This window comes from Hypanus sabinus, chromosome 9 (genome assembly GCF_030144855.1).
Source record: "Hypanus sabinus isolate sHypSab1 chromosome 9, sHypSab1.hap1, whole genome shotgun sequence".
In the NCBI taxonomy this organism is placed as follows: Eukaryota; Metazoa; Chordata; class Chondrichthyes; order Myliobatiformes; family Dasyatidae; genus Hypanus; species Hypanus sabinus.
The window spans coordinates 167,349,293-167,375,413 of record NC_082714.1 but is presented as its reverse complement, the minus strand read 5'-3'; the positions used below and the strand labels follow the sequence as shown (position 1 = coordinate 167,375,413).

At 45.8% G+C, this 26,121-nt stretch overlaps 1 protein-coding gene across 4 annotated transcripts in view; it reads right to left on the bottom strand.

Moving 5' to 3' along the window:
* Positions 1–25,753, bottom strand: part of LOC132400027 (CMP-N-acetylneuraminate-beta-galactosamide-alpha-2,3-sialyltransferase 2-like) — a 36,515-nt gene extending 10,762 nt beyond the window's left edge. The window contains exons 1-3 of one of the 4 annotated variants that reach the window (XM_059981093.1): positions 24,654–25,753; positions 22,101–22,225; positions 9,835–10,179 (exon numbers count right to left, since the gene is read on the bottom strand). In XM_059981093.1, the coding sequence (XP_059837076.1) occupies positions 9,835–10,125 (291 nt within the window). In that variant the 5' untranslated portion in view covers positions 10,126–10,179; positions 22,101–22,225; positions 24,654–25,753. Of the gene's footprint in view, positions 1–424; positions 3,610–9,834; positions 10,180–22,100; positions 22,338–24,653 lie in introns of those variants that run through there. The other 3 variants (XM_059981094.1, XM_059981092.1, XM_059981096.1) reach the window with 3 other exon arrangements.
* Positions 25,754–26,121: the final 368 nt, after the last annotated feature.

Here is a 26,121-nt window from a genome sequence, read left to right as displayed (position 1 = left end):
CACACACTCCCACCACCCCTCCCAAACCAAACCTCCCACAGTCCACCCACCCCAAACACACACTCCCACCACCCCTCCCAAACCAAACCTCCTGCAGCCCAACCTTGGGCTGTCAGCGAGTTTTCACACTGCCTTTGCGTGAGTTTGCTCGGATTCTCTGCTTCCCTCTCACATCCTAAAGTCATGCAGGTTAGTTAATGGGACATTTTGGTTGCCAGGAAAGTTAGGGTAGGGAGAGAAGAGGGGTTAGAGGGAAACGGGGAATTGGAGCTGGCATGGATTGAAGAGGCATTCCAATGGTCTCCTTTTGTGCAGTAATTATTAGTGGGGTCCATTCCTGATGCCTCGACAGAGGGCGGAACACTCCAAGTTGGAGGGAAGGCACAGCAAGATCCACTTTTAGCATGCCCCCATGAACTCTCACCAATCTTTGTCTCTGCACCAGATGAAGTATTCTGTCTGGATGCATCTGGGCTTGGTGTGGTGTCTGCTCTGCACATCAGCTCGAGTGACTGTAGAGAATTGTGGTCCCATCACACACACTGTCTGCTACAGCTTTCTTCATTATGCCTCCATTGATCACATTTTTCAGTTCTCCAGTGTTCATAAGACCATAAAATATAGGAGCAGAATTAGGCCATTTGGCCCATCGAGTCTGCACTGCCATTTCATCATGGCTGATCCATTTTCCTCCCCAACCCGATCTCCTGCCTTCTCCCCATATCCCTTCATGCCCTGACTGATCAAGAATCTGTCGACCTCTGCCTTAAATATACATAGTCTTGGCCTCCACAGCTGCCTGTGGTAAAGAATTCCACAGATTCACCACTATCTGGCTAAAGAAATGTCTCCTCATCTCCATTCTAACAGCGCGCACCTCTATTCCCTCTATGGAGAAGGTGGGACTTGTACATGAATTTGATGGGGATTAATATCCTAGTGGGAAGACTGGTTAATGCTGAACAATGGGGATGCAGAAAGATGGGAACCAGAGTGCCAGAACAGTGAGTGGAGAGGTTGTGGAGGCAGATGCTGGTAAGACCTCAGACAAAATCAGGAATCAAAAGGTTGACCAGCGTCCTGAGCTATGTAAGGAGTATCGTAGGAAAGGTGGATGATAGTGCTGAAGATGAGGTATCAGATTTACAAGCAGAAGCAATGAGTAGTGAGTAGTATTGAAGGGCAACAGGATGAGTTGTAACATACCAGGCAGACAAAATCGAAAAGGGTGAATACAAGGCTAAAGGTATTGTATTTGAATGTGCCCATTCAACTGGTAGCACGTTTACAGGTTGGCATCTGTGATGTTGTAGGCATCACTGATTCATGGCTGAAAGAGATTATAGCTGGGAGCTTAATGTCCAAGAATACACATTGTATTGAAAGGACAGGTAGGAGGCAGATGGGGAGGTGTAGCTCTGTTGGCTAAAAGGGAATGAAATCAAATGATTAGAAAGAGGTGACATGGGTCAGAAGGTGTTAAATCTTTGTGGATTCTTTGAAGATTCCCTGATGGTATGTTGCCTCCCGGGTGCCAGGGTCAGGGACATCTCAGATTGAGCCCTCAGCATTCTTAAATAGGAGGGTGAAGTCGTGATCCATGTGGGTACCAATGACTTGGGTAGGATGAGTGATGAGGTTCTGCAAAGTGAGTTCAGGGACCACCAGCATTTTGTTGTTTGAATTTCCAGCATCTGCAGATTTCCTCGTGTTTGCTCAGGGAATTAGGTGCTAAGTTAAAGGGCAGGATCTCCAGGGTTGTGATCTCAGGTTCGTTACCCGTGCCATGTGCTAGTGAGGCCAGAAACAGAAAGATGATATAGTTTAACATGTGGCTAAGGAGTTGGTGTAGCAGGGACAGCATAACATTTTTGGATCATTGGGCTCTCTTCCAGGGAAGGTGGGACCTGTACAGAAGGGACAGTTTGCACCTGAACTGGAGGGGACTAATATCCTAGCAGGGAGGTTTGTTAGTGCTGCATGGTTGGGTTTAAACTGGAGTTGCAAGGGTTGGGAACCAGAGTGACAGAACAGTTGGTGGAGAGGTTGTGGAGGCAGATATTGGTAAGAACTCAGACAAAGTCAGGGATCAAAAGGTTGAGCACGATGCAAGTAGTGTCCTGAGCTGTGTGTATTTCAATGTAAGAAGTATCGTCAGAAAGACGGATGGATAGATTTTCCATAATAGGTTACGGGGAAAAGGCTCTCCCACCCAGGGAAACATCCTTTCCACATCTACTCTGTCTATGCCTTTTCAACATTCAAAAGGTTTCAGTGAGATCCACCCCCCCCCCCCCCAAATCCTTCTGAATTCCAGCGAGTACAGGCCCAGAGCCAGCAAAATGACAATTGGGGCAATGAAATGGTGGATGAACTGAATAAGTATTTTGCATTAGTCTTCATTGTGGAAGACACTAGCAGTACAGCAGAAGTTCCAGGTGTCAGGGGTCATGAAGTGTGTGAAGTTACCATAACTAGAGAGAAGGATCTTGGGAAACTGAAAGATCTGAAAGTAGATAAGTCACCTGGACCAGATGGTGTACACCCCAGAGTTCTGAAAGATAAGATAAAATTAAACTTTGTTTATCCTTAAGGAAATTATTGCTGCAAGATTGCTTAATCAGTCAGAAATATATATGAAATAGGTATGAAAAAGAATACAAAATGTGCATAAAAAAAGTAACAGTGCAAAATACAGATGTGCAATGAAACCATATACTTGAGGAGGAGAAATTGTAGAGTCTTATAGGCACAGGGAGAACGGATCTCCCGTGGCGTTCAGCGGTACACCTCGGTGGAATCATTCTGTTGCTAAAGATGCTCCTCTGTTTGTCCAATATGTCATGGAGAGTGTGAAAGGGATTTTCCATAATGCTCCGTAACTTCTGCAGCATCCTCCTCTCAGGCACAACCATCAGGGAATTCAGTTCCACCCCCAGAACAGAACCAGCCTTCCTGACAAGCTTATCGATCTTCTTGACATCAGCTGTTCTCACCCTGCTGCCCCAGCAGGCTACGGCACAGAATCGAATACCGGCCACCACTGAGTCGTCGAACATCTGCAGCAGAGAACTGCAGACGTTGAATGACCGGAGCCTCCTCAGGAAGTACAGTCGGCTCTGTTCTTCCTTGTACAGAGCCCCTGTGTCTTTAGTCCAGTCCAGTTTGTTGCCCAGGTGAGTTCCCAGATATGTGGGGTCCCAGACGACTTCCACATCCGTTCCCTTGATGGAGATGGGGATGCAGGGTGTTTTCACTTTCCTGGAGTGAACCAACTCCTTTATCTTAGTGATGTTGAGCTGCAGGTGATTCAGCCAACACCACTCAACAAAGTTGTCCACCACTCTTCTGTACTCAGCCTCTTGACCCCGGCTGATACAATTACTGAAACATCTGATAACTTCTGCAGGTGGCAGAACTCTGAGTTGTACCTGAAGTCCCAGGTGCAGATGGTGAACAGGAAGGGGGACAGGACAGTCCCCTGAGGCTCAAACTCATGATCTTCAGATCGCTAGTCTAATGCCTTAACCACTTGGCCACGCGACACATATTCCAGGATTGAATGGTTTGTCAAATGAAGAGTGTCTGATGGCTCTGGGCTTGTATTCGCTGGAATTCAGAAGAATGGGGGGTTACCTCATTGCCACCCCCAAATTAACCCATTTGGTCTCACCCTATCAGCGATATTCTCTTTGTACTTTCCATCTCCACCCCCCCCCACCCCCCGCTTCACCGTCTCTGCCATGGAAAAATAACTTGTTTCTCTTTTGCAACATATTGGATGAACTCAGCAGGTCAGGCAGCATCTATGGAGAGGAATAAATAGTCGATGTTTCGGACCAAGACCCTTCCTCAGTACCCATCTTCTCTTTCCCAGTTCTGAGGAAGGATCCTGAATCTGAAACATTAAGTATTTCTTGTGTACAGATGATGAGTGGACATCCAGAGACTTCCCCAGGGTGGGTATGGCTAATACCAGGAGGTATAATTTTAAGGTGATTGGAGGTAAGTATGGTGGGGGGGGATGTCAGAGTTAAGTTCTGTACACAGAGAGTGACGGGTGTATGCAATATCTTTGCCAGGGGTGTTGGTAGAGGCAGATACATTAGAACATAGAACATTACAGGCCATTTGGCCCACAATGTTGTGCCAACACTTAAGCCCTGCCTCTCATATAACCCCCCCCCCCACCTTAAATTCCTCTCTCTACCTGTCTAGTAGTCTCTTAAATTTCACTAGTGTATCTGCCTCCACCACTGACTCGGGCAGTGCATTCCATGCACCAACCACTCTCTGAGTGAAAAACCTTCCTCTAATATCCCCCTTGAACTTCCCTCCCCTTACCTTAAAGCCATGTCCTCTTGTACTGAGCAGTGGTGCCCTGGGGAAGAGGCGCTGGCTGTCCACTCTATCTATTCCTCTTAATATCTTGTATACCTCTATCATATCTCCTCTCATCCTCCTTCTCTCCAGAGAGTAAAGCCCTAGCTCCCTTAATCTGATCATAATGCATACTCTCTAAACCAGGCAACATCCTGGTAAATCTCCCCTGTACCCTTTCCAATGCTTCCACATCCTTCCTATAGTGAGGTGACCAGAACTGGACACAGTACTCCAAGTGTGACCTAACCAGAGTTTTATAGAGCTGCATCATTACCACGTGACTCTTAAACTCTATCCCTCGACTTATAAAAGCTAACACTCCATAAGCTTTCTTAACTACCCTATCTACCTGTGAGGCAACTTTCAGGGATCTGTGGACATGTACTCCCAGATCCCTCTGCTCCTTCACACTCCCAAGTATCCTGCTATTTACTTTGTACTCTGCCTTGGAGTTTGTCCTTCCAAAGTGTACCACCTCACACTTCTCCGGGTTGAACTCCATCTGCCACTTCTCAGCCCACTTCCGCATCCTATCAATGTCTCTCTGCAATCTTCGACAATCCTCTACACTATCTACAACACCACCAACCTTTGTGTCACCTGCAAACTAGCCAACCCACCTTTCTACCCCCACATCCAGGTCATTAATAAAAAACCACAAAAAGTAGAGGTCCCAGAACCGATCCTTGTGGGACATCACTAGTTACAACCCTCCAATCCAAATGTACTCCCTCCACCACAGCCCTCTGCCTTCTGCAGGCAAGCCTATTCTGAATCCACCTGGCCAAACTTCCCTGGATCCCATGCCTTCTGACTTTCTGAATAAGCCTAACATGTGAAACCTTAACAAATGCCTTATTAAAGTCCATGTAGATCACATCCACTGCACTACCCTCATCTATATGCCTGGTCACCTCATCAAAGAACTCTAACAGGCTTGTTGGACACGATCTACTCTTCATAAAAGCCATGCTGACTGTCCCTGATCAGACCATGATTCTCTAAATGCCCATAGATCCCATCTCTAAGGATCTTTTCCAACAGCTTTCCCACCACAGACGCAAGGCTCACTGGTCTATAATTACCCAGACTATCCCTACTATCTTTTTTGGACAAGGGGACAACATTCGCCTCCCTCCAATCCTCCGGTACCATTCCCGTGGACAACAAGGACATAAAGATCCTAGCCAGAGGCTCAGCAATCTCTTCCCTCACCTCGTGGAGCAGCCTGGGGAATATTCCGTCAGGCCCCGGGGACTTAACCATCCTAATGTATTTTAATAACTCCAACACCTCCTCTCCCTTAATATCAACATGCTCCAGAACATCAACCTCACTCATATTGTCCTCACTGTCATCAAGTTCCCTCTCAGTGGTGAATACCGAAGAGAAGTATTCATTGAGGACCTTGCTCACTTCCACAGCCTCCAGGCATATCTTCCCACTTTTATCTCTAATCAGTCCTACCTTCACTCCTGTTATCCTTTTGTTCTTCACATAATTGAAGAATGCCTTGGGGGTTTTCCTTTACCCTACTCACCAAGGCCTTCTCATGCCCTTTCTTGCTCTCCTCAGCCACTTCTTAAGCTCCTTTCTTGCTACCCTGTATTCCTCAATAGACCCATCTGATCCTTGCTTCCTAAACCTCATGTATGCTGCCTTCTTCCACCTGACAAGATTTTCAACCTCACTTGTTACCCATGGTTCCTTCACCCTACCATTCTTTATCTTCCTCACTGGGACAAATTTATCCCTAACATCCTGCAAGAGATCTTTAAACATCGACCACAATGTCCATAGTACATTTCCCTGCAAAAACATCATCCCAATTCACACCCGCAAGTTCTGGCCTTAGCCTCATAATTTGCCTTCCCCAATTAAAAATTTTCTGGTCCTCTCTGATTCGATCCTTTTCCATGAAAATGCTAAAGGTCAGGGAGCGGTGATCACTGTCCCCTAGATGCTCACCCACTGACAGATCTGTGACCTGACCTGGTTCGTTACCTAATACTAGATCTAGTATGGCATTCCCCCTAGTTGGCCTGTCAACATATTGTGACAGGAATCCATCCTGGACACACTTAACAAATTCTGCCCCATCTAAACCATTGGAACTAATCAGGTGCCAATCAATATTAGGAAAGTTAATGTCACCCATGATAACAACCCTGTTATTTTTGCAGTTTTCCAAAATCTGCCTCCCAATCTGCTCCTCAGTATCTCTACTGCTACCAGGGGGCCTACAGAATACTCACAATAGAGTAACTGCTCCCTTTCTGTTCCTGACCTCCACCCATACTGACTCAAAAGAGGATAATGCTACATTATCCACCCTTTCTGCAGCTGTAATAGTATCCCTGACCAGTAATACCACCCCTCCTCCCCTTTTTCCTCCCTCTCTATCCCTTTTAAAGCACTGAAATCCAGGAATATTGAGAATCCATTCCTGCCCTTGTGCCAGCCAAGTCTCTGTAATGGCCACTACATCATAATTTCATGTAGGCATCCAAGCTCTCAGTTTATCACCTTTGTTCCTGATGCTTCTTGCATTGAAGTACACACACATTTTAGCCCTTCTACCTTACTAACTTTACACCCTTTATTCTGCTTCTCTTTCCTCAAAGCCTCTTTATATGTTAGATCTGGCTTTACTCCATGCACTTCTTTCACTGCTTATGTGGGAAGCAGGGTTTAAGGGTCGGGACAACATTGTGGGCCGAAGGGCCGGTACTGTGCTGTACTATTCTATGTTCTATGCTTTACTCCATGCACTATACTGGCAGTTCTTGCATGACCTTTATCTTCTTTATCTTCCTCCACTTCACTGTCTGCTCTAACATTCTGGTTCCCCTCCCCCTGCAAATCTAGATTAAACCCCCCCCCCCCAGAGCAGCACTAGCAAATCTTCCCACAAGGATGTTAGTCACCGTCAAGTTCAAATGCAATCCGTCCCGTCGGAACAGGTCTCATCTTCCCTGGAACAAGGCCCAATTGTCCAGAAACATGAAACCCTCCCGCCTCCACCATCTCCTTAGCCACGTATTTAGCTGCATTATCTTCCTATTTCTGGCCTCACTAGCACGTGCCACAGGTAGCAATCCTGAGATTGCAATCCTGGAGGTCCTGTCCTTCAACTTTGCACCTAACTCCCTAAATTCTCTTTGCAGGACCTCCTCCTTCTTCCTACCCACATCATTGGTCCCTACATGGACCACGAAATCTGGCTGCTCACCCTCCCTCTTGAGAATACTGAGAACTCAATCCGAAATATTGTGGACCCTGGCACCAGGGAGGCAAAAGACCATCTGGGATTCTCGATCTCTTCCACAGAACCTCCTATCTGTCCCCCTAACTATCGAATCCCCTACCACTACTGCTCTCCTCTTTTCCCTCCTTCCCTTTTGAGCTGAGGCTCCAGTTTTGGTGTCAGAGATGCAACTTCTGCAACTTCTCCCTGGTAGGTCGTCCCCACCAACAGTATCCAAAACAATATATTTATTATTGATGGGAATTTATTTATTAGGGCATTTATGAAACTCTTATATAGGCACTTGCAAGTACTGTGCAAAAGTTGTAGACTCTAGATTGTTGTATATAAATGTCGTTTAAGGTGTTGGATATTTTGCCTTCTGCACTAACGTGTCAGTAGAAAAGGGCAAATTTTAGATTTCCAAACCTTCACTTTCCAAAAAAAAAAATTAAATGTTACGGAGAATTTTTTTGTATTTTGTTAAAGAAAGTAACTTATTATCGACCACTTTTCAAATAAAGCCTTGATTACTATGTCGGTATACAGCTCAGTGCAGGATTAAACAAAGATAACAAGCAGGTGCTAATGATCAATGACATGAGTTGAATGAACTAAACAGATTACTGGTAATTGAAAGAAACAGCTGTAGAAGGAATCAAATTAGGTGAAGGACAACCAAATTAAAATGAGATGGGTGTGGCAGATATGACAGTTTAACCTTCAAATCATCATTCCTACACTACTGCAAGAGTAAGCAGAGCAAGAAGACACAAGCAGGTTTGAGGCTGGTGATGGAATTGGTGATCTGGTCAGAATTAATGAAATCCTCAATCCTGCATCAGCAAGGTCTCTCCCAAGCAGAAATGTAGTGGCAGACAGGAGTTACAAGATGTGCTGTCCAAGCTCTTCCGAAGAAGCACAATGAAACGGGGAAGGGTGAGGACCAGAAACGCAGCGATCACCCACCAACTGAGTGTGGCAGATGAGATCCATTAAGCTGACTTCCCTTCTAAGTCAGAAAAAGTCCCGCACTGCTGTCAGCCCTGAACTCTCAGAAACCACTGGAACCCAAGGACACCCCTGTACCATCTGGAGAAGCCTTGTCAGAGGCAGTCTTCATGGAAGAGTTGCTGCCAACAAATTCATTCCTCTGAAATGGAAACAAAACCAAGAGATTTACCTGCGCACAAAAACACAAGGATTGAGAGTGCTGAACCACGGCAACAAGTGATCTGGACTGATGAGTCAAAATACGACATTTTTGGCTCAAAGAGGAGGCAGTTTGAGCAAATTTTAGATTTCCTTTCATGGATGAGTATCTGCAGCCAAGAGTGAAGCATAGAGGTGGTTCTCTGCGGCTTTGAGGTTGCATTTCCGCAATGATCTGGACAGAATTAATGGAATTCTCAATGCTGAGCGGTACAAATGGATTCTCATCCGTCACACAGAGAGGCATCGGATTGGTCCCAATTCCATCCTGCAGAAGGACCATGAGCCCAGATGTATGGCCAGGGTCACAATGAATTGTCTTCAGCAAAAAGAAGAAGAAGGATTTTTCCCTCCACAGGGTCCTGATCGAGGCTGTCTGGGATTACGTGGAGAGACAGAAGCAAGTGAGACAGCCAAGTCTGGAAAAGAACCGTGGCAACACTTCAGCTGATTGAAATGACTGGCCAGCTAATTTTCTGATAAAACTGCATGACAGTGTAGATACAAGAATTGATGAAGTTTTAAAGGCAGAAGGTGGTCATCACCAAAGATTGATCTGATTTAGTTTTTACTGCTTGCTGCTCTTCATAATAACTTTTTTAGTACTTATAAACTTTTCATTTTGTTATTTTTCGAAGTATCTTCACTTTACAGACTTTTTAAATATTTGCCCAAAACTTTTGCACAGTACTGTGGGATGTCAGAGGTAAGTTCTTTACAGAGAGAGTGATGGGTGCGTGAAATGCCCTGCCAGAGCTGGTGGTAGATACGGAGACATTAAGGGCATTCAGAAACTTAGATAGTCACATGGAGGGCAGTGTGGAAGGGAAGAGTAGGTTAAAAGGTGAGCACATGTGCTGCAATGTTCAATGTCCTACCAGTTCTGCCTGCCCTTACAAATGTAATCAGCTTTCAGTGGTCTCAGTTCAGGCTTCCAATGTCTGTACCTTACTTGATTTTCATTTTTCCTGAAATCTGCTAGTTTGACTCACCAACCACCACAGGAGAATATCCTGGGGGATGTCCTGGTTATCACTGGTCAGTAATGGCTGAATAGATGAATTAAACCTCTTGTCGAACCAGAATGAGGCTCGCTGTTCCGCGATGCAAGTTTCACAACCGCAAGAATTCTTTCGGCACAACCATGCTTCCTTCCTGTGGCACCAGAAGACGGTGAACAAGCAGAGGAGGAACAGAATTCCTGCCCGCTTGGGAAGACTCATCCTGGAGTGGAGGAAAGTGACCGGGAATCTCATCTCCATCAGGCTGTGGCCCTGGGACATGCCAGGTCACTGCTACCGGGGTCCTCTAGTCACCTTCTTTATCGTTCAGTAGTCCTAGAGTGAAGAGCAGAGTTATAAACAACTGCACACCCATCAGAAACATCAAACTACCTGTTTATTTGTTTAGAAATACAGTGCAAAACAAGCCCTTCTGGCCCAATGAGCCACACCATCCAGCAACCCCTGACTTAACCACCCTTCCCCCGCCGGCCTAAACACAGGCCAATTTACAATGACCAGTTAACAAGTATGTCTGTGCAAGGAAAGCGGAGCACCAGGAGGAAATGCATGTCATTCACGGAGAACGTACAAACTCCTTAGAGACAGCACAGGATCTGAACTCCAAACTCCAAGCTGTAATAGAGTTCGTGCTAACCACCATGCTATCATGACCAGAGCGTTCATTCCGCAGAGTGCCAGATGCAGATTCAGATTTATTTATCACATGTACATACAGGAAATGTGTCGTTTGCATTAAGACCATCAGATAAAGGAGCAGAATTAGGCCATTTAGCCCATCGAGTCTGCATCAGCATTTCATCAAGGCTGATCAAATTTTCCTCTCAGCCCCAATCTCCAGTTTTCTCTCCCCCCTCCCCCCCATCCCTTCATGCCCTGCCCAATCAAGAATCCATCAACCTCTGCCTTAAATATCCGTAAAGGCCTGGCCTCCACAGAGCGGCCCGTAGCAACAAATTCCACAGATTCACCCCTCTCTGGCTAAAGAAATTTCTCCTCATCTCTGTTCTAAAAGGTCGCCCCTCTATTCTGAGGCAGTGTCCTCTGGTCTGAGACTCTCCCACCATAGGAAACATCCTCTCCACATTCACTCTATCAGGTCTTTCACCATTCGATAGGTTTCAATGAGGTCACCCCTCATTCTTGTGAATTCCAGCAAATGCAGACCCAGAGCCATCAAACAGTCTTAATACGACAAGCCATTCAATCCTGGAATACTTTTCATGAACCTCCTTTGAACCCTCTCCAGTTTCAGCACATCCTTTCTAAGATTAGGGGCCCAAATCTTTTCACAATACTCCAAGCGAGGTCTCACAGACAGACAGACATACTTTATTGATCCCGAGGGAAATTGGGTTTTGTTACAGCCGCACCAACCAAGAGTAGTGAAGAAATATAGCAATACAAAACCATAAATAATTAAATAATAATAAGTTAATCATGCCGTGGAAAAATAGGTCCAGGACCAGCCTATTGGCTCAGGCTGTCTGACACTCCGAGGGAGGAGTTGTAAAGTTTGATGGCCACAGGTAGGAATGACTTCCTATGATGCTCAGTGTTACATCTCGGTGGAATGAGTCTCTGGCTGAATGTACTCCTGGGCCTAACCAGTACATTATGGAGTGGATGGGAGACATTGTCCAAGATGGCATGCAACTTGGACAGCATCTTCTTTTCAGACACCACCATCAGAGAGTCCAGTTCCACCCCCACAACATCACTGGCCTTATGAACGAGTTTGTTGATTCTGTTGGTGTCTGCTACCCTCGGCCTGCTGCCCCAGCACACAACAGCAAATATGATAGCACTGGCCACCACAGACTCGTAGAACATACTCGGCATCGTCCGGCAGATGTTAAAGGACCTCAGTCTCCTCAGGAAGTATAGACGGCTCTGACCCTTCTTGTAGACAGCCTCAGTGTTCTTTGACCAGTCCAGTTTATTGTCCATTCATATCCCCAGGTATTTGTAATCCTCCACTATGTCCACACTGACCCCTTGGATGGAAACAGGTCACCGGTGCCTTAGCCCTCTTCAGGTCCACCACCAGCTCCTTAGTCTTTTTCACATTAAGCTGCAGATGATTCTGCTCGCACCATGTGACAAAGTTTCCCACCGTAGCCCTGTACTCACCAGTGCTTTATAAATCCTGGCTTTTAGAAACATAGAAAACCTACAGCACAATACAGGCTCTTCAGCCCACAAAGTTGTGCCGAACATAGAAACTTAGAAAATAGGTGCAGGAGTAGGCCCTTCGGCCCTTCGAGCCTGCACCGCCATTCAGTATGATCATGGCTGATCATCCAACTCAGAACCCTGTACCTGCTTTCTCTCCATACCCCCTGATCCCTTTAGCCGCAAGGGTCATATCTTACTCCATCTTAAATATAGCCAATGAACTGGCCTCAACTGTTTCCTGTGGCAGAGAATTCCACAGATTCACCACTCTCTGTGTGAAGAAGTTTTTCCTCATCTCGGTCCTAAAATGCTTCCCCTTTATCCTTAAACTGTGACCCCTCGTTCTGGACTTCCCCAACATCGGGAACAACCTTTCTGTATCTAGCCTGTCCAATCCCTACCTTAGAAATTACTAGGCTAATCTATAGCCCTCTATTTTATTAAGCTCCATGTACCTGTCTAAAAGCCTCTTAAAAGACCCTATCATATCTGCCTCCACCATCGTTGCCAGCAGCCCATTCCATGCACTCACCATTCTCTGAGTAAAAAACTTACCCCTGACATCTCCTCTGTACCTACTCCCCAGCACCTTAAACCTGTGTCCCCTTGTGGCAACCATTTCAGCCCTGGGAAAAAGCCTCTGACTATCCACACAATCAATGCCTCTCATCATCTTGTACACCTCTATCAGGTCACTTCTCATCCTCCGTCGTTCCAAGGAGAAAAGGCCGAGTTCACTCAACCTATTCTCATAAGGCATGCTCTCCAATCCAGGCAACATCTTTGTAAATCTCCTCTGCACCCTTTCTATGGTTTCCATATCCTTCCTATAGTGAGGTGACCAGAACTGAGCACAGTACTCCAAGTGGGGTCTGACCAGGGTCATATATAGCTGCAACATCACCTCTTGGCTCCTAAATTCAATTCCATGATTGATGAAGGCCAATACACCATACACCTTCTTAACCACTGAGTCAACGGAGCTTTCACTGTGTGCTGTGTCTGCAAGGCTGAGTCCAGCGGTGCCATGGAAGTCCACAGCGGGGGTACTCCCTTCTGCCACCTGCGTGGGATGACGAGTCTATCGGGACCCTGAGGACTTGTGGAAACTGTGTGGTGGTTTCTTTCAAACTTACAGTCTTTTAACATCTTTGGACTATTTTTACTGTGCCCATGTTCTGTTTTTATCAATTATGCTATTGCTTGCACTGTTGTAACGATGTGGTTTTGTGCAGGTCTTGTAGCTTTAGTTTTTGGTCTTGTTTTGTCTGGTGGGATTGGAGCTCCTTTCCAGGAAATGTGCTAAGATGGTAGCACAATATTAATACGCAGCAGCCTCTCCAGACTCTGGATTAGGGATTGCCAAACGTTATGTGGATTTTCTGGTGTAGTCTGTTTTGTCATGTGCTTTTGTGATATCATTCTGGAGGAACGTTGTCTCATTTTGTATCTGCATTGCATTTGTGGTTTCTAAATGACAATAAACTGAAACTGATCAAGTGAACCTGCACAGCTGCTTTGAGTGTCCTTTGGACTCGGATCCCAAGATCCCTCTGATCCTCCACACTGCCAAGAGTCTTACCATTAATACTATATTCTGCCATTATATTCGACTTACCAAAATGAAACACTTCACACTTATCTGGGTTGAACTCGATCTGCCACTTCTCAGCTCAGTTTTGCATCCTATTAATGTCCCGCTATAACCTCTGACAGCCCTCCACACTATCCACAACATCTCCAACCTTCAATCAGCAAACTTACTAACCCATCCCTCCACTTCCTCAACCAGGTCATTTATAAAAATCACGAAGAGTAAGGGTCCCAGAACAGATCCCTGAGACACACCACTGGTGACTGACCTCAATGCAGAATATGACCTGTCTACAACCACTCTTTGCCTTCTTGGGCAAGCCAGTTCTGGATTCACAAAGCAATCATCGCCAGAGGCTCAGCAATCTCCTCCCTCGCCTCCCACAGTAGCCTGGGGTACATTTTGTCCGGTCCCAGCGACTTATCTAACTTGATGCTTTCCAAAAGCTCCAGCACATCCTTTTTCTTAATATCTACATGCTCAAGTTTTTCAGTCTGCTGCAAGTCATCACTACAATCACTAAGATCCTTTTCCATAGTGAATACTGAAGTATTCATTAAGTACCTCTGCTATTTCCTCCAGTTCCATACACAGTTTCCCACTGTCACACTTGATAGATCCTATTCTTTCACGTCATATCCTCTTGCTCTTCACATACTTGTAGAATGCCTTGGGGTTTTCCTTAATTCTGCCCGACAAGGCCTTCTCATGGCCCCTTCTGGCTCTCCTAATTTCCTTCTTCAACTCCTTCCTAATAGCCTTATAATCTTCTAGATCTCTAACATTACCTAGCTCTCTGAACCTTTTGTAAGCTTTTCTTTTCTTCTTGACTAGATTTATTACAGCCTTTGTACACCATGGTTCTTGTACTCTACCATAACTTCCCTGTCTCATTGGAACGTACCTATACAGAGCTCTACTCAAATATCCGCTGAATATTTGCCATATTTCTTTCGTACTTTTCCCTGAGAACATCTATTTCCAATATAAGCCTCCAATTTCCTGCCTCATAATTCCCCTTACTCCAATTAAACGCTTTTCTAACTTGTCTGTTCCTATCTCTCTCCAATGCTAATGTAAAGGAGATAGAATTATGATCACTATCTCCAAAATGCTCTCCTTCTGAGAGATCTGACACCTGACCATTTCCCAACACCAAATCAAGTACAGCCTCGCATCCCATCTAAACCCCTCATTCTAGGGAGATGCCAATCAATACCTGGGAAATTAAAGTCTCCCATCATGACAACTGTTATTATTACACCTTTCCAGTATCAGTTTCCCTACCTGCTCCTCGATATCCCTGTTACTATTGGGCGGCCTATAAAAAAAAACACCTAGTAAAGTTATTGACTCCTTCCTGTTCCTAACCTCCAGCCACAGAGAATCCACAGACAATCCCTCCATGGCATTAATATTTTCTGCAGCCAGTGGTGTTCCACAGGGGTCGGTGTTGGGACCCCAACTCTTTACAATCTATATTAATGATTTGGAAAAATGGACTAAGTGCAACGTATCGAAGTTTGCTGATGACACAAAGATGGGAGGGAGTGTAATGAGTGCGGAGGACATTGAAACCCTGCAGGGGGACATAGATAGGCTGAGTGATTGGGCAGACATTTAGCAGATGAAATATAATACTGACAAGTGTGAGGTCTTGCACTTTGGCAGGAAAAATAATAGAGCAAGTTATCTAAATGGAGAGAAACTGGAAAGTACTTCAGTGCAAAGGGATCTGGGGGTCCTGGTGCAGGAAACACAAAAAGTTAGTATGCAAGTGCAGCAGGTGGTCAAGAAGGCCAATGGAATGCTGGCTTTTATTGCTAGGGGGATGGAGTATAAGAACAGGGAGGTCTTAATGCAGTTGTACCGGGTATTGGTGAGACCACACCTGGAGTACTGCGTGCAGTTCTGGTGTCCATATTTAAGAAAGGACATACTGGCTCTCGAGGCAGTGCAGAGAAGGTTCACTAGGTTAACTCCGGGGATGGGTGGGTTGATGAATGATGAGAGGTTGAGTAGATTGGGACTCTACTCATTGGAGTTCCGAAGAATGAGAGGCGATCTTATTGAAACATATAAGATTGTGAAGGGGCTTGGTCGGGTGGATGCGGGGAGAATGTTCTCAATGATGGGTGAAGCTAGGACTAGGGGGCATAATCTTAAAATAAGGGGATGCCGTTCCAGGACTGAGATGAGGAGAAATTTCTTCACTCAGAAGGTAGTGGGGCTGTGGAATTTACTGCCCCAGAGAGCTGTGGAAGCTGCTACACTCAATAAATTCAAAACGGAGATAGACATTTTCCTGGATAAAAATGGCATTAGGGGATACGGTGAGCGAGCAGGTAAGTGGACATGAGGCTAGGTTTAGATCAGCCATGTGATCTCCTGGACCAGTTTTCGATAGCCTGGATGGATCGAAGAGGAATTTTCCAGATTTTTTCTCCTCAATTGGCAAATCGTTTTTTTTTCCCCCGGGTGATCACATGGGTTTGGGCGGGATGAATAATAAAATAAAATGGGCAGCATGGTGCCCTGTTGGTTGGCACTGTTGCCTTGTGGGATTCAGTGAAAACTAGAGTTAAGATTGAATCAGCCATGATCGTGTTGAATGGCGGAGCAGGCTTGAGGGGCCGATTGGCCTATTCCTGCTCCTATCTCTTATGTTCTTATGTTATGTTCTTATTACATTATCTCTGATCAACAGTGCCATGCCCCCACCTCTTTTGCTTCCCTCCCTGTCCTTTCTGAAACATCTAAAACCCGGCACTTGAGGTAACCATTCCTGTCCCTGCATCCAAGTCTCTGTAATGGTCACCACATCATATCTCCAAGTACTGATCCACGCTCTAGGCTCATCCGCTTTGTTCACAATACTCCTTGCGTTAAAATAGACACATTTTAAGCCTTCGGTCTGAGCACATCCCTTCTCTATCACATGCCTATCCTCCCTCTCGCACTGTCTATAAGCTTTCTCTATTTGTAAGCTAAACTCCTCTTCCCCAGTCTCTTCAGTTTGGTTCCCACCCCCCAACAATTCTCATTTAAACTCTCTTCAGTAGACTTAGCAAACCTCCCCACCAGGATATTGGTCCCCCTGGGATTCAAGTGCAACCCGTCCTTTTTGTACAGGTCACACCTGCCCCAAAAGAGGTCCCAAAGATCCAGAAATCTGAAACCCTGCCCCTTACTCCAATCCCTCAGCCACGCGTTTATCCTCCACCTCATTCTATTCCTATTCTCACTGTCACATGGCTTAGGCAGTAATCCTGAGATTACTATCTTTGAGGTCCTGCTTCTCAACCTCCTTCCTAACTCCCTGTAGTCTGTTTTCAGGACCTCTTTCCTTTTCCTACCTATGTCATTGGTACCAATGTGTACCACGACCTCTGGCTGTTCTCCCTCCCACAGCATGATATCTCAGGTGTGATCCAAAACATCCCGGATCCTGACACCTGGGAGGCAAACTACCATCTGAGTTTCTTTCCTGCATCCACAGAATCACCTATCTGACCCCCTAACTGTAGAGTCTCCTATCACTACTGCCTTTCTCTTCCTTTCCCTACCCTTCTGAGCCACAGGGCCAGACTCTGTGCTGGAGGAATGGCCACTGTTGCTTCCCCCAGGTAGGCCGTTTCCCCCCCCCCCAACAGTACTCAAATAGGAGTACTTATTGTCAAGGGGTACAGCCACAGGGGTATTCTCTAGTAGCTGACTCTTCCCCTTCCCTCTCCTGACTGTGATCCACTTGTCTGTCTCCCGTGGCCCCGGTGTGACCACCTGCCTGTAACTTTTCTCTGTCACCTCCTTGCTCTCCCTGACTAGGCGAAGGTCATCGAGCTGCATCTCCAGTTCTCTAACTTGGTCCCTCAGGAGCTGCAGCTCAACACACCTGGTACAGATATGGCCGTCCAGGAGCCTGGGAGACTCTAGGAACCCCCACATCTGACACTGAGCACAGAAAACTGGCCTCACACACGTACTTCCTACCTCGCCTCATCCCGTTACCGCCTAAGCCCATTGAGCCGAAGCCCTATCACTCTGTTGCCCGCTCCGACACTGCCCGTGGAATATGGCTGCTTTCTTTTTAAACTTTTTGCACTCTACTGACTGACATTACCCGCCTGCGCCGTCTCACCTCTCTTTAACCTGCATAATAAAAAAACTCTGTTCGCTCCAAAAAATCAGCCGTTCACTCGCAGCCTTCTTGCTTCCTTTTATATTCTACCCTCTTGAAATGAATGCTAATTTTGCATTTGTCTTCCTCACCACAGAGTCACCCTGCAAATTAACCTTCAGGGAATCCTGCACAAGGACTCCCAAGTCCCTTTGCACCTCCGATTTTCATATTTACTCTCCATTTAGAAAATAGTCAACCCCTAAATTATTCTGCTGAAGTGCCCGACCATACACATGTCAACACTATATTCCATCTACCATTTCTTTGTCCACTCTCCTAATCTGTCAAAATCTTTCTGTAGCCTCTCTACTTCCTCAAAACCAGCTGCCCTTCCACCTATCTTCATATCATATCCAAACCTTGCTACAAAGCCATTAATCCCATCATCCAAATCACTGATATATAATGTAAAAAGAATCAGGCCCAACACAGACCCTTGTGGAACACCACTAGTCACCAGTAGCCAGTCAGAAAAGGCTCCCTTTATTCCCACTCATTACATACTGCCAATCAGCCACTGCTTTATCTATACTAGAATTTTTCCAGTAATACCATGGGCTCGTAAACGCTTGTTAAGCAGCCTCATATCTGGCACCTTGCCAAAGGCCTTCAGAAAATGCAAGTACACAACATCAACTGATTCTCCTTTGTCTATCCACAAACGAGAAAATCTGCAGATGCTAGAAATCTGAACAACACACACAAAATGCTGGAGGAACTCAGCAGGCCAGGCAGCATCTAGGAATAGAGTACAGTCGACGAATCCTGCTGAAGGGTTTTGGCCTGAAACATCGAATGCACTCTTTTCCTAGATAAATATCCTGAGACCTCATCCTTAATAATCGACTGCAACATCTTCCCAACCACTGAGGTCAGACTAACTGGCCTATAGTTTCCTTTCTTCTGCCTCTCTCCCTTCTTGAAGAGTGAAGTGACATTTGCAATTTTCCATTCTTCTGGAACCATTCTAAGATCTAGTGATTCTTGAATGATCATTACTAATGCCTCCACAATCTCTTTGGCCACCTCTTTCAGAACTCTGGGGTGTACATCATCTGGTCCAGGTGACTTATCTACCTTCAGACCTTTCAGTCTCACAAGAACCTTCTCTCTACTTATGGTAACTACAGACACTTCATGACCCCTGACACCTGGAACTTCCACCATAAAGACTGATGCAAAATATTTATTCAGTTAGTCTGCCATTTCCTTGTCCCCCATTACTACCTCTCCAACATCATTTTCCACTGGTCTGATATCCACTCTCTCCTCTCTTTTATACTTTATGGATCTGAAAAGACTTCTGGTATCCTCTTTGATATTATTGGCAAGCTTATTTTTGTATTCCATCTTTATCTTAATGACTTTTTAATTGCCTGTTGGTTTTTAAAAGCTTCCCAATCCTCTAACTTCCTCGTATTTTTTGCTCTATTATATGCCCTCTCTCTGGCTTTTAAGTTGGCTTTGATTTCTCTAGTTAGCCATGGTTGTGTCATTTTTCCATTAGGATACTACCTCCCTTTTGGGAGGTATATATCCTGTGCCTTCCGAATCGCCTCCAGAAATTCCAGCTATTGCTGTTTCCCGTCATCTCTGCCAGTGTTCTTTTCCAATCAATTCTGGCCAGCTCCTCTCTCATGTCTCTGTAATTCCCTTTATTCCACTGTAATACTGACACACCTGACTTTAGCCTCTCCTCAAATTTCAGGGTGAATTTGATCATATTATGATCACTTTCCCTGAAGGTTCTTTTACTCTAAAATCTCTAATCAATTCATTTCCCAACACCCAATCCAGAATAGCTGATCCTCTAATGGGCACAACCATGAGCTGCTCTAAAAAGCCATTCTGTAGGCACTCTGGAAATTCCCCCTCTTGGAATCCTGCACCAACCAGATTTCCCCAATCTATCTGCTTATTGAAGTTGCCCATGACAATAGTAACATTGCCCTTTTGGTACGCATTTTCTATCTCCCACTGTCACTTGTTGGCTACATCCTCACTACTGTTTGGGGGTCTGTATACAACTCCCATCAAGTTCTTTTTGCCCTTGCAGTTTCTTAGCTCTACCCACAATGATTCAATACCTCCCGACCCTATGTCACCTTCTCCTCATGATTTGATTCCATTTTTTTTTACCAACAGAGCAACACTGCTCCCTCTGCCTTCCTGCCCGTCCTTTCAATACAATGTGCATCCTTGGGGATTAGGTTCCCAGCTATAACCTTCTGTCATTCATGATTCCGTGATGCCTACAACATCATACCTGCCAACCTGAACTGTGCTGCAAGTTCATCTACTTTGTTCCAGATACTGCATGCATTCAAATACAACATCTTCAGTCCTTCTCAATGTTGTCTGCCTTTATGTTGCAACTCAGCCTGTTGACTGTAATTTTGCCCTGTCAACAGTTTCTCCTCACTACACATCAACTCTGTTTGCAAACCAGCTACCTCATCTTCAGCACTATTCATCCACCTTTCCTAAAATGATACTTGCATTGTAATATACGCAGCTCAGGACACCAGTCGCACCATGATCAACCTTTCGATTCCTTTGAGGTCTTACCAAGATCCCTCTCCACCAAATATTCTGGCACTCTGGTTCCCATCACCCTGCAACTCTAGTTTAAACCCTGCTGTGCAGCATTAACAAACCTTCCTGCAAGGACGTTAGTTCCTCTTCAGTTCAGGTGCAAACTATGCCTTCAGTACTGGTCCCACCTCCCCTGAAAGAGAGCCCAATGATCCAAAAATCTTACACCCTCCCTTCTACACCAATTCCTTAGCCATGTGTTAAACTGTATAATCTTCCTAGTTCTAGCTTCACTAGCACATGGCACAGGTGGCAATCCTGAGATAACAACCTTGAGATCCTGTCCTTTAACTTTGCACCCAACTCCATGAACTCTCAATGCAGAACCTCGTCACTTGTCTTATCCATGTCAGTGGTACCCAAATGGACCATGACACCTAGCTGTTCACCCTCCCACTCAAGAATGCGGAGGACTCAATCTGAGAAATCCCAAACCCTGGCACTTGAGAGGCAGCATACCATCTGGGAATTTCATTCTCGCCCACAGAATCTCCCAGTGGCCACAACTGTTCACCTATCTAACGAATCCCCTCTCACCACTGAGTGACTCTTCTCCCCCACTCCCCTTCTGTCAGAGAGGCAGACACAGTGCCAGAGACCCCACCACTGTGATACTTGCCACCCAACAGTATCCGAAGTGATATCCCTGTTGTTGAGGAGATGCCCACAGGAGTACTCTGCACTGGCTCTTTAACCCATTTCCCCTTGCTGACTGTCACCCAATTTCCTGTGTCCTGCACTTTGTGTGCAACTACCTCTCTACATGTCCGATCTATCACCCCCTCAGCCTCCCGAATGGTCCAGAGTTTATCCTATTTCACCTCCAACTCCTTAACGCGGTTTGTTAGAAGCTTCAGCTGGATGCACTTCTCACAGTTGTAGTCGTCAGGGACCCTGGAGGTTACCCTGCCTTTCCACATCCCAAAGGAGAAGCATTTCACTCTCCTGCCCATCATCTCTACTGTCCTAACTGAGCAGATATAAAGAAGGTAATGAAAAAACTAGAGTTTTTCTTTTCTTTGCTCTCTCTGACTGAAGCCTTGAAGAGCTAAAAGTCTTGACACACATATGCAGTCTCTCTCACCCACACTAACACACACACAGACAAACACACCCCCTCTCTCACACACTCGCACTAACACATTCACACGCTCTCTCTTGAATACACACTTTCTCAATCACACACACCCTCTCCCACACACAAACCAACACAGACACCCTCTTTCACACACACACATGCTCTCTCTCAGAAACACTCTCGCACGCACACACTCTCTCACTCTCACCCACACTAACACACACAAACACACACCCTCTCACTAACACATTCACACGCTCTCTCTTGAACACACACTTTCTCACACAATCACACACACCCTCTCCCACACACACATGCTCTCTCTCAGACACACTCTCGCACACACACACTCACACACACAAACACACACCCTCTCTCACACACTCGCACTAACAAATTCACACGCTCTCTCTTGAACACACACTTTCTCACACAATCACACACACCCTCTCCTACACACACACACTCTCTCCCTCACACACACACACACCCGCCAGGGTGGAGTACTCTCCCCGTTGCTGGGTGTGCGCAGCTCATGAACTGAAGAATTGGGAGCAGGACAAGGCAATTCAGACCTGCCAGCCTGTCCCGGCAGGTCCCAGCCGACCTACCTCAGCTTTCCATCCCCATATCACGATTCTCTGAACGTGTAGAATTCCGCTGAACCAGAGTGAGGTCCCTTGTTCTGCGATGTCTTACAGCCGCAAACTTATTTCAAAACAGCCTTGCTTCCTTCCTGTGGCAGTAGATTAGAATGAGGAAAAGGAAATCAGTGCCAATGCTTTATCTCCTGCAACAACAGCCTGTCCAAACACTCGGCACTGAGGCAACCCTCTGGTTACCACCGAGGGCAAAGTTCGAGTTTAGTTACTGTTCACCAAATCACATGAAGACAACCAACAGCGTTCTTCTGCTGCTAAGGTGCAAAACACAGACTCAACAGTCACGCACAGCATATAACATGATATCACCAAGATTGAGGGCCTGAGGTAGGGAACAGAAACTGGCTGCAGGCATCTGGGAAACTCAAACAAAAACATGCTCTCTGGTAAAACAGCATGCTCCTTCAAGAACTGGGAACAGCTTTGTCACCAGTGTGATGTAGTCTCGGGGTTTGCTATACCTGGCACAGGTCTGGCTGTTCCCCACTCCTCAGCCACAGTAATCAACTTCCACATTTTCCAGTTTTTCTGACAGTCCAAGATGGAGCAAGTTTGATGTGTCTTGAGAGACCTCTGAAAATGGGGCAAAAGTACAATCAACATTGGCCTCACCCTAATAACCTCCGGGGTGGCTGCATCAGGCAGTGAGTGAACCGAAAGTTCCTGGCACCAAAGCTAAATCTCTGTAGGAAGGGCCACAGCCTGGTCCCCTTTGCGAACACACACCGAGGAGCTGAGTCGAAGAGAGTTAACACCCAGGGGCACAGCTGAGAGGAAATGCTGCAAGGAGAGTTTGTGCTTTCTCACCCAAAAATGCAAGTTGGTTTTAAACTGTTTCTTCACTGGTCTATATTTTAATGGCTGTCTGTGAGAACATAGAACATAGAATAGTACAGCACATTACAGGCCCTTTGGTCCACAATGTTGTGCCAACCCTCAAACCCTGCCTCCCATATAACCCCCCACCTTAAATTCCTCCATATACCTGTCTAATAGTCTCTTAAATTTCACTAGTGTATCTGCCTCCACCACTGACTCAGGCAGTTCATTCCATGCACCAACCACTCTCTGATTAAAAAACCTTCCTCTAATATCCCCCTTGAACTTCCCTCCCCTTACCTTAAAACCATGTCCTCTTGTATTGAGCAGTGGTGCCCTGGGAAGGAGGCGCTGGCTGTCCACTCTGTCTATTCTTCTTAATATCTTGTACACCTCTATCATGTCTCCTCTCATCCTCCTTCTCTCCAAAGAGTAAAGCCTTAGCTCCCTTAATTTCTGATCATAATCCATACTCTCTAAACCAGGCGGCATCCTGGTAAATCTCCTCTGTACCCTTTCCAATGCTTCCACATCCTTCCTATACTGAGTCGACCAGAACTGGACACAGTACTCCAAGTGTGGCCTAACTAGAGTTTTATAGAGCTGCATCACATCCCTTAAACTCCATCCCTCGACTTATGAAAGCTAACACCCCATAAGCTTTCTTAACTACCCTATCTACCTGTGAGGCAACTTTCAGGGATCTGTGGACATGTACCCACAGATCCCTCTGCTCCTCCACAGTCCCAAGTATCCAGCCATTTACTTTGTACTCTGCCTTGGAGTTTGTCCTTCCAAAGTGTACCACCTCACACTTCTCCAGGTTGAACTCCATCTGCCACTTCTCAGCCCACTTCTGCATCCTATCAATGTCTCTCTGCAATCTTTGACAATCCTCTACACTATCTACAACACCACCAACCTTTGTGTCATCTGCAAACTTGCCATCCTACCCTTCTACCCCCACATCCAGGTCATTAATAAAAATCACAAAAAGTAGAGGTCCCATCACAGATCCTTGTGGGACATCACTAGTCACAACCCTCCAATCTGAATGTACTCCCTCCACCATGACCCTCTGCCTTCTGCAGGCAAGCCAATTCTGAATCCACCTGGCCAAACTTCCCTGAATCCCATGCCTTCTGACTTTCTGAATAAGCCTACCATGTGGAACCTTGTCAAATGCCTTATTAAAGTCCATGTAGATCACATCCACTGCACTACCCTCATCTATATGCCTGGTCACCTCCTCAAAGAACTCTATCAGGCTTGTTAGGCACGATCTGCCCTTCACAAAGCCATGCTGACTGTCCCCGAACAGACCATGATTCTCTAAATGCCAATAGATCCTATTTCTAAGGATCTTTTCCAACAGCTTACCCACCACAGACATAAGGCTCACTGGTCTATAATTACCCGGACTGTCCCTACTAACTTTTTTGAACAAGGAGACAACATTCGCCTCCCTCCAATCCTCCGGTACCATTCCCATGGACAACGAGGACATAAAGATCCTAGCCAGAGGCTCAGCAATCTCTTCCCTTGCCTCATGGAGCAGCTTGGGGAATATTCCGTCAGGCCCCGGGGACTTATCCATCTTAATGTATTTTAACAACTCCAACACCTCCTCTCCCTTAATATCAACATGCTCCAGAACATCAACTTCACTCATATTGTTCTCACCGTCATCAAGTTCCCTCTCAGTGGTGAATACCGAAGAGAAGTATTCATTGAGGACCTCGCTCACTTCCACAGCCTCCAGGCATATCTACCCACCTTCATCTCTAATCGGTCCTACCTTCACTCCTGTTATCCTTTTGTTCTTCACATAATTAAAGAATGCCTTGGGGTTTTTCTTTACCCTACTCGCCAAGGCCTTCTCATGTCCCCTTCTTGCTCTTCTCAGCCCCTTCTTAAGATCCTTTCTTGCTACCCTATATTCCTCAATAGACCCATCTGATCCTTGCTTCCTAAACCTCATGTATGCTGCCTTCTTCCACCTGACTATATTTTCCACTTCACTTGTCACCCATGGTTCCTTCCCCCTACAATTCTTTATCTTCCTCACCGGGACAAATTTATCCCTGACATCCTGCAAGAGATCCTTAAACATCAACATGTCCATAGTACATTCCCTGCAAAAATATTATCCCAATTCACACCCGCAAGCCTTATGTCCTCATAATTTGTCCTTCCCCTACTAAAAATTTTCCTGTCCTCTCTGATTCTATCCCTTTCCATGATAATGCTAAAGGTCAGGGAGCGGTGATTACTCTCACCCAGTGACAGATCTGTGACCTGACCTGGTTCGTTACCTAATATTAGATCTAGTATGGCATTCCCCCTAGTCGGCCTGTCAACATACTGTGACAGGAATTTGTCCTGGACACACTTAACAAACTCTGCCCCATCTAAACCCTTGGAACTAATCAAGTGCCAATCAATATTAGGGAAGTTAAAGTCACCCATGATAACAACCCTGTTATTTTTACACCTTTCCAAAATCTGCCTCCCAATCTACTCCTCAGTATCTCTGCTGCTATCGGGGGCCTATAGAATACCCCCAGTAGAGTAACTGCTCCCTTCCTGTTCCTGACTTCCACCCATACTGACTCAAAAGAGGATCCTACTACATTACTTACCCTTTCTCAGATGAATCTGATTCCCTTTCTCAGATTCACAGATGAATCTCAGAGTTGTATACTCAGTAAATATTTTAATAATAAATCTATTTTCAATTCTGAATTAGAATCAATGTTGAAATAAAAATGGCTGACAGTGCAGATTCGCCAGTCCACGCGCTGTCCCATTGCTTTGTCCTTGTCCCTCCCTACCCCATCTCAAACTCCTTCCCGCTCACCCCATCTCAAACCCCTCCACTCAATTCAAATGCCTCCTTCCTTATCTCAAACCCATCCCCGCCCCTCATTTCAAACCCCTCATCACCCCATCTTAAACCCCACCCCTCACTCTATCACAAACCCCTGTCCCCTCCCCATTCTCAAACCCCTTCCCTCCGCTCAACTTAAATGCCTCGTTCCTTATCTCAAACCCATCCCCGCCCCTCATCACCCCATCTTAAACCGCACTCCTCACTCTATCACAAACCCGTCCCCTCCTCATTTCAAATCCCTTCCCTCTCCTTCTCAAG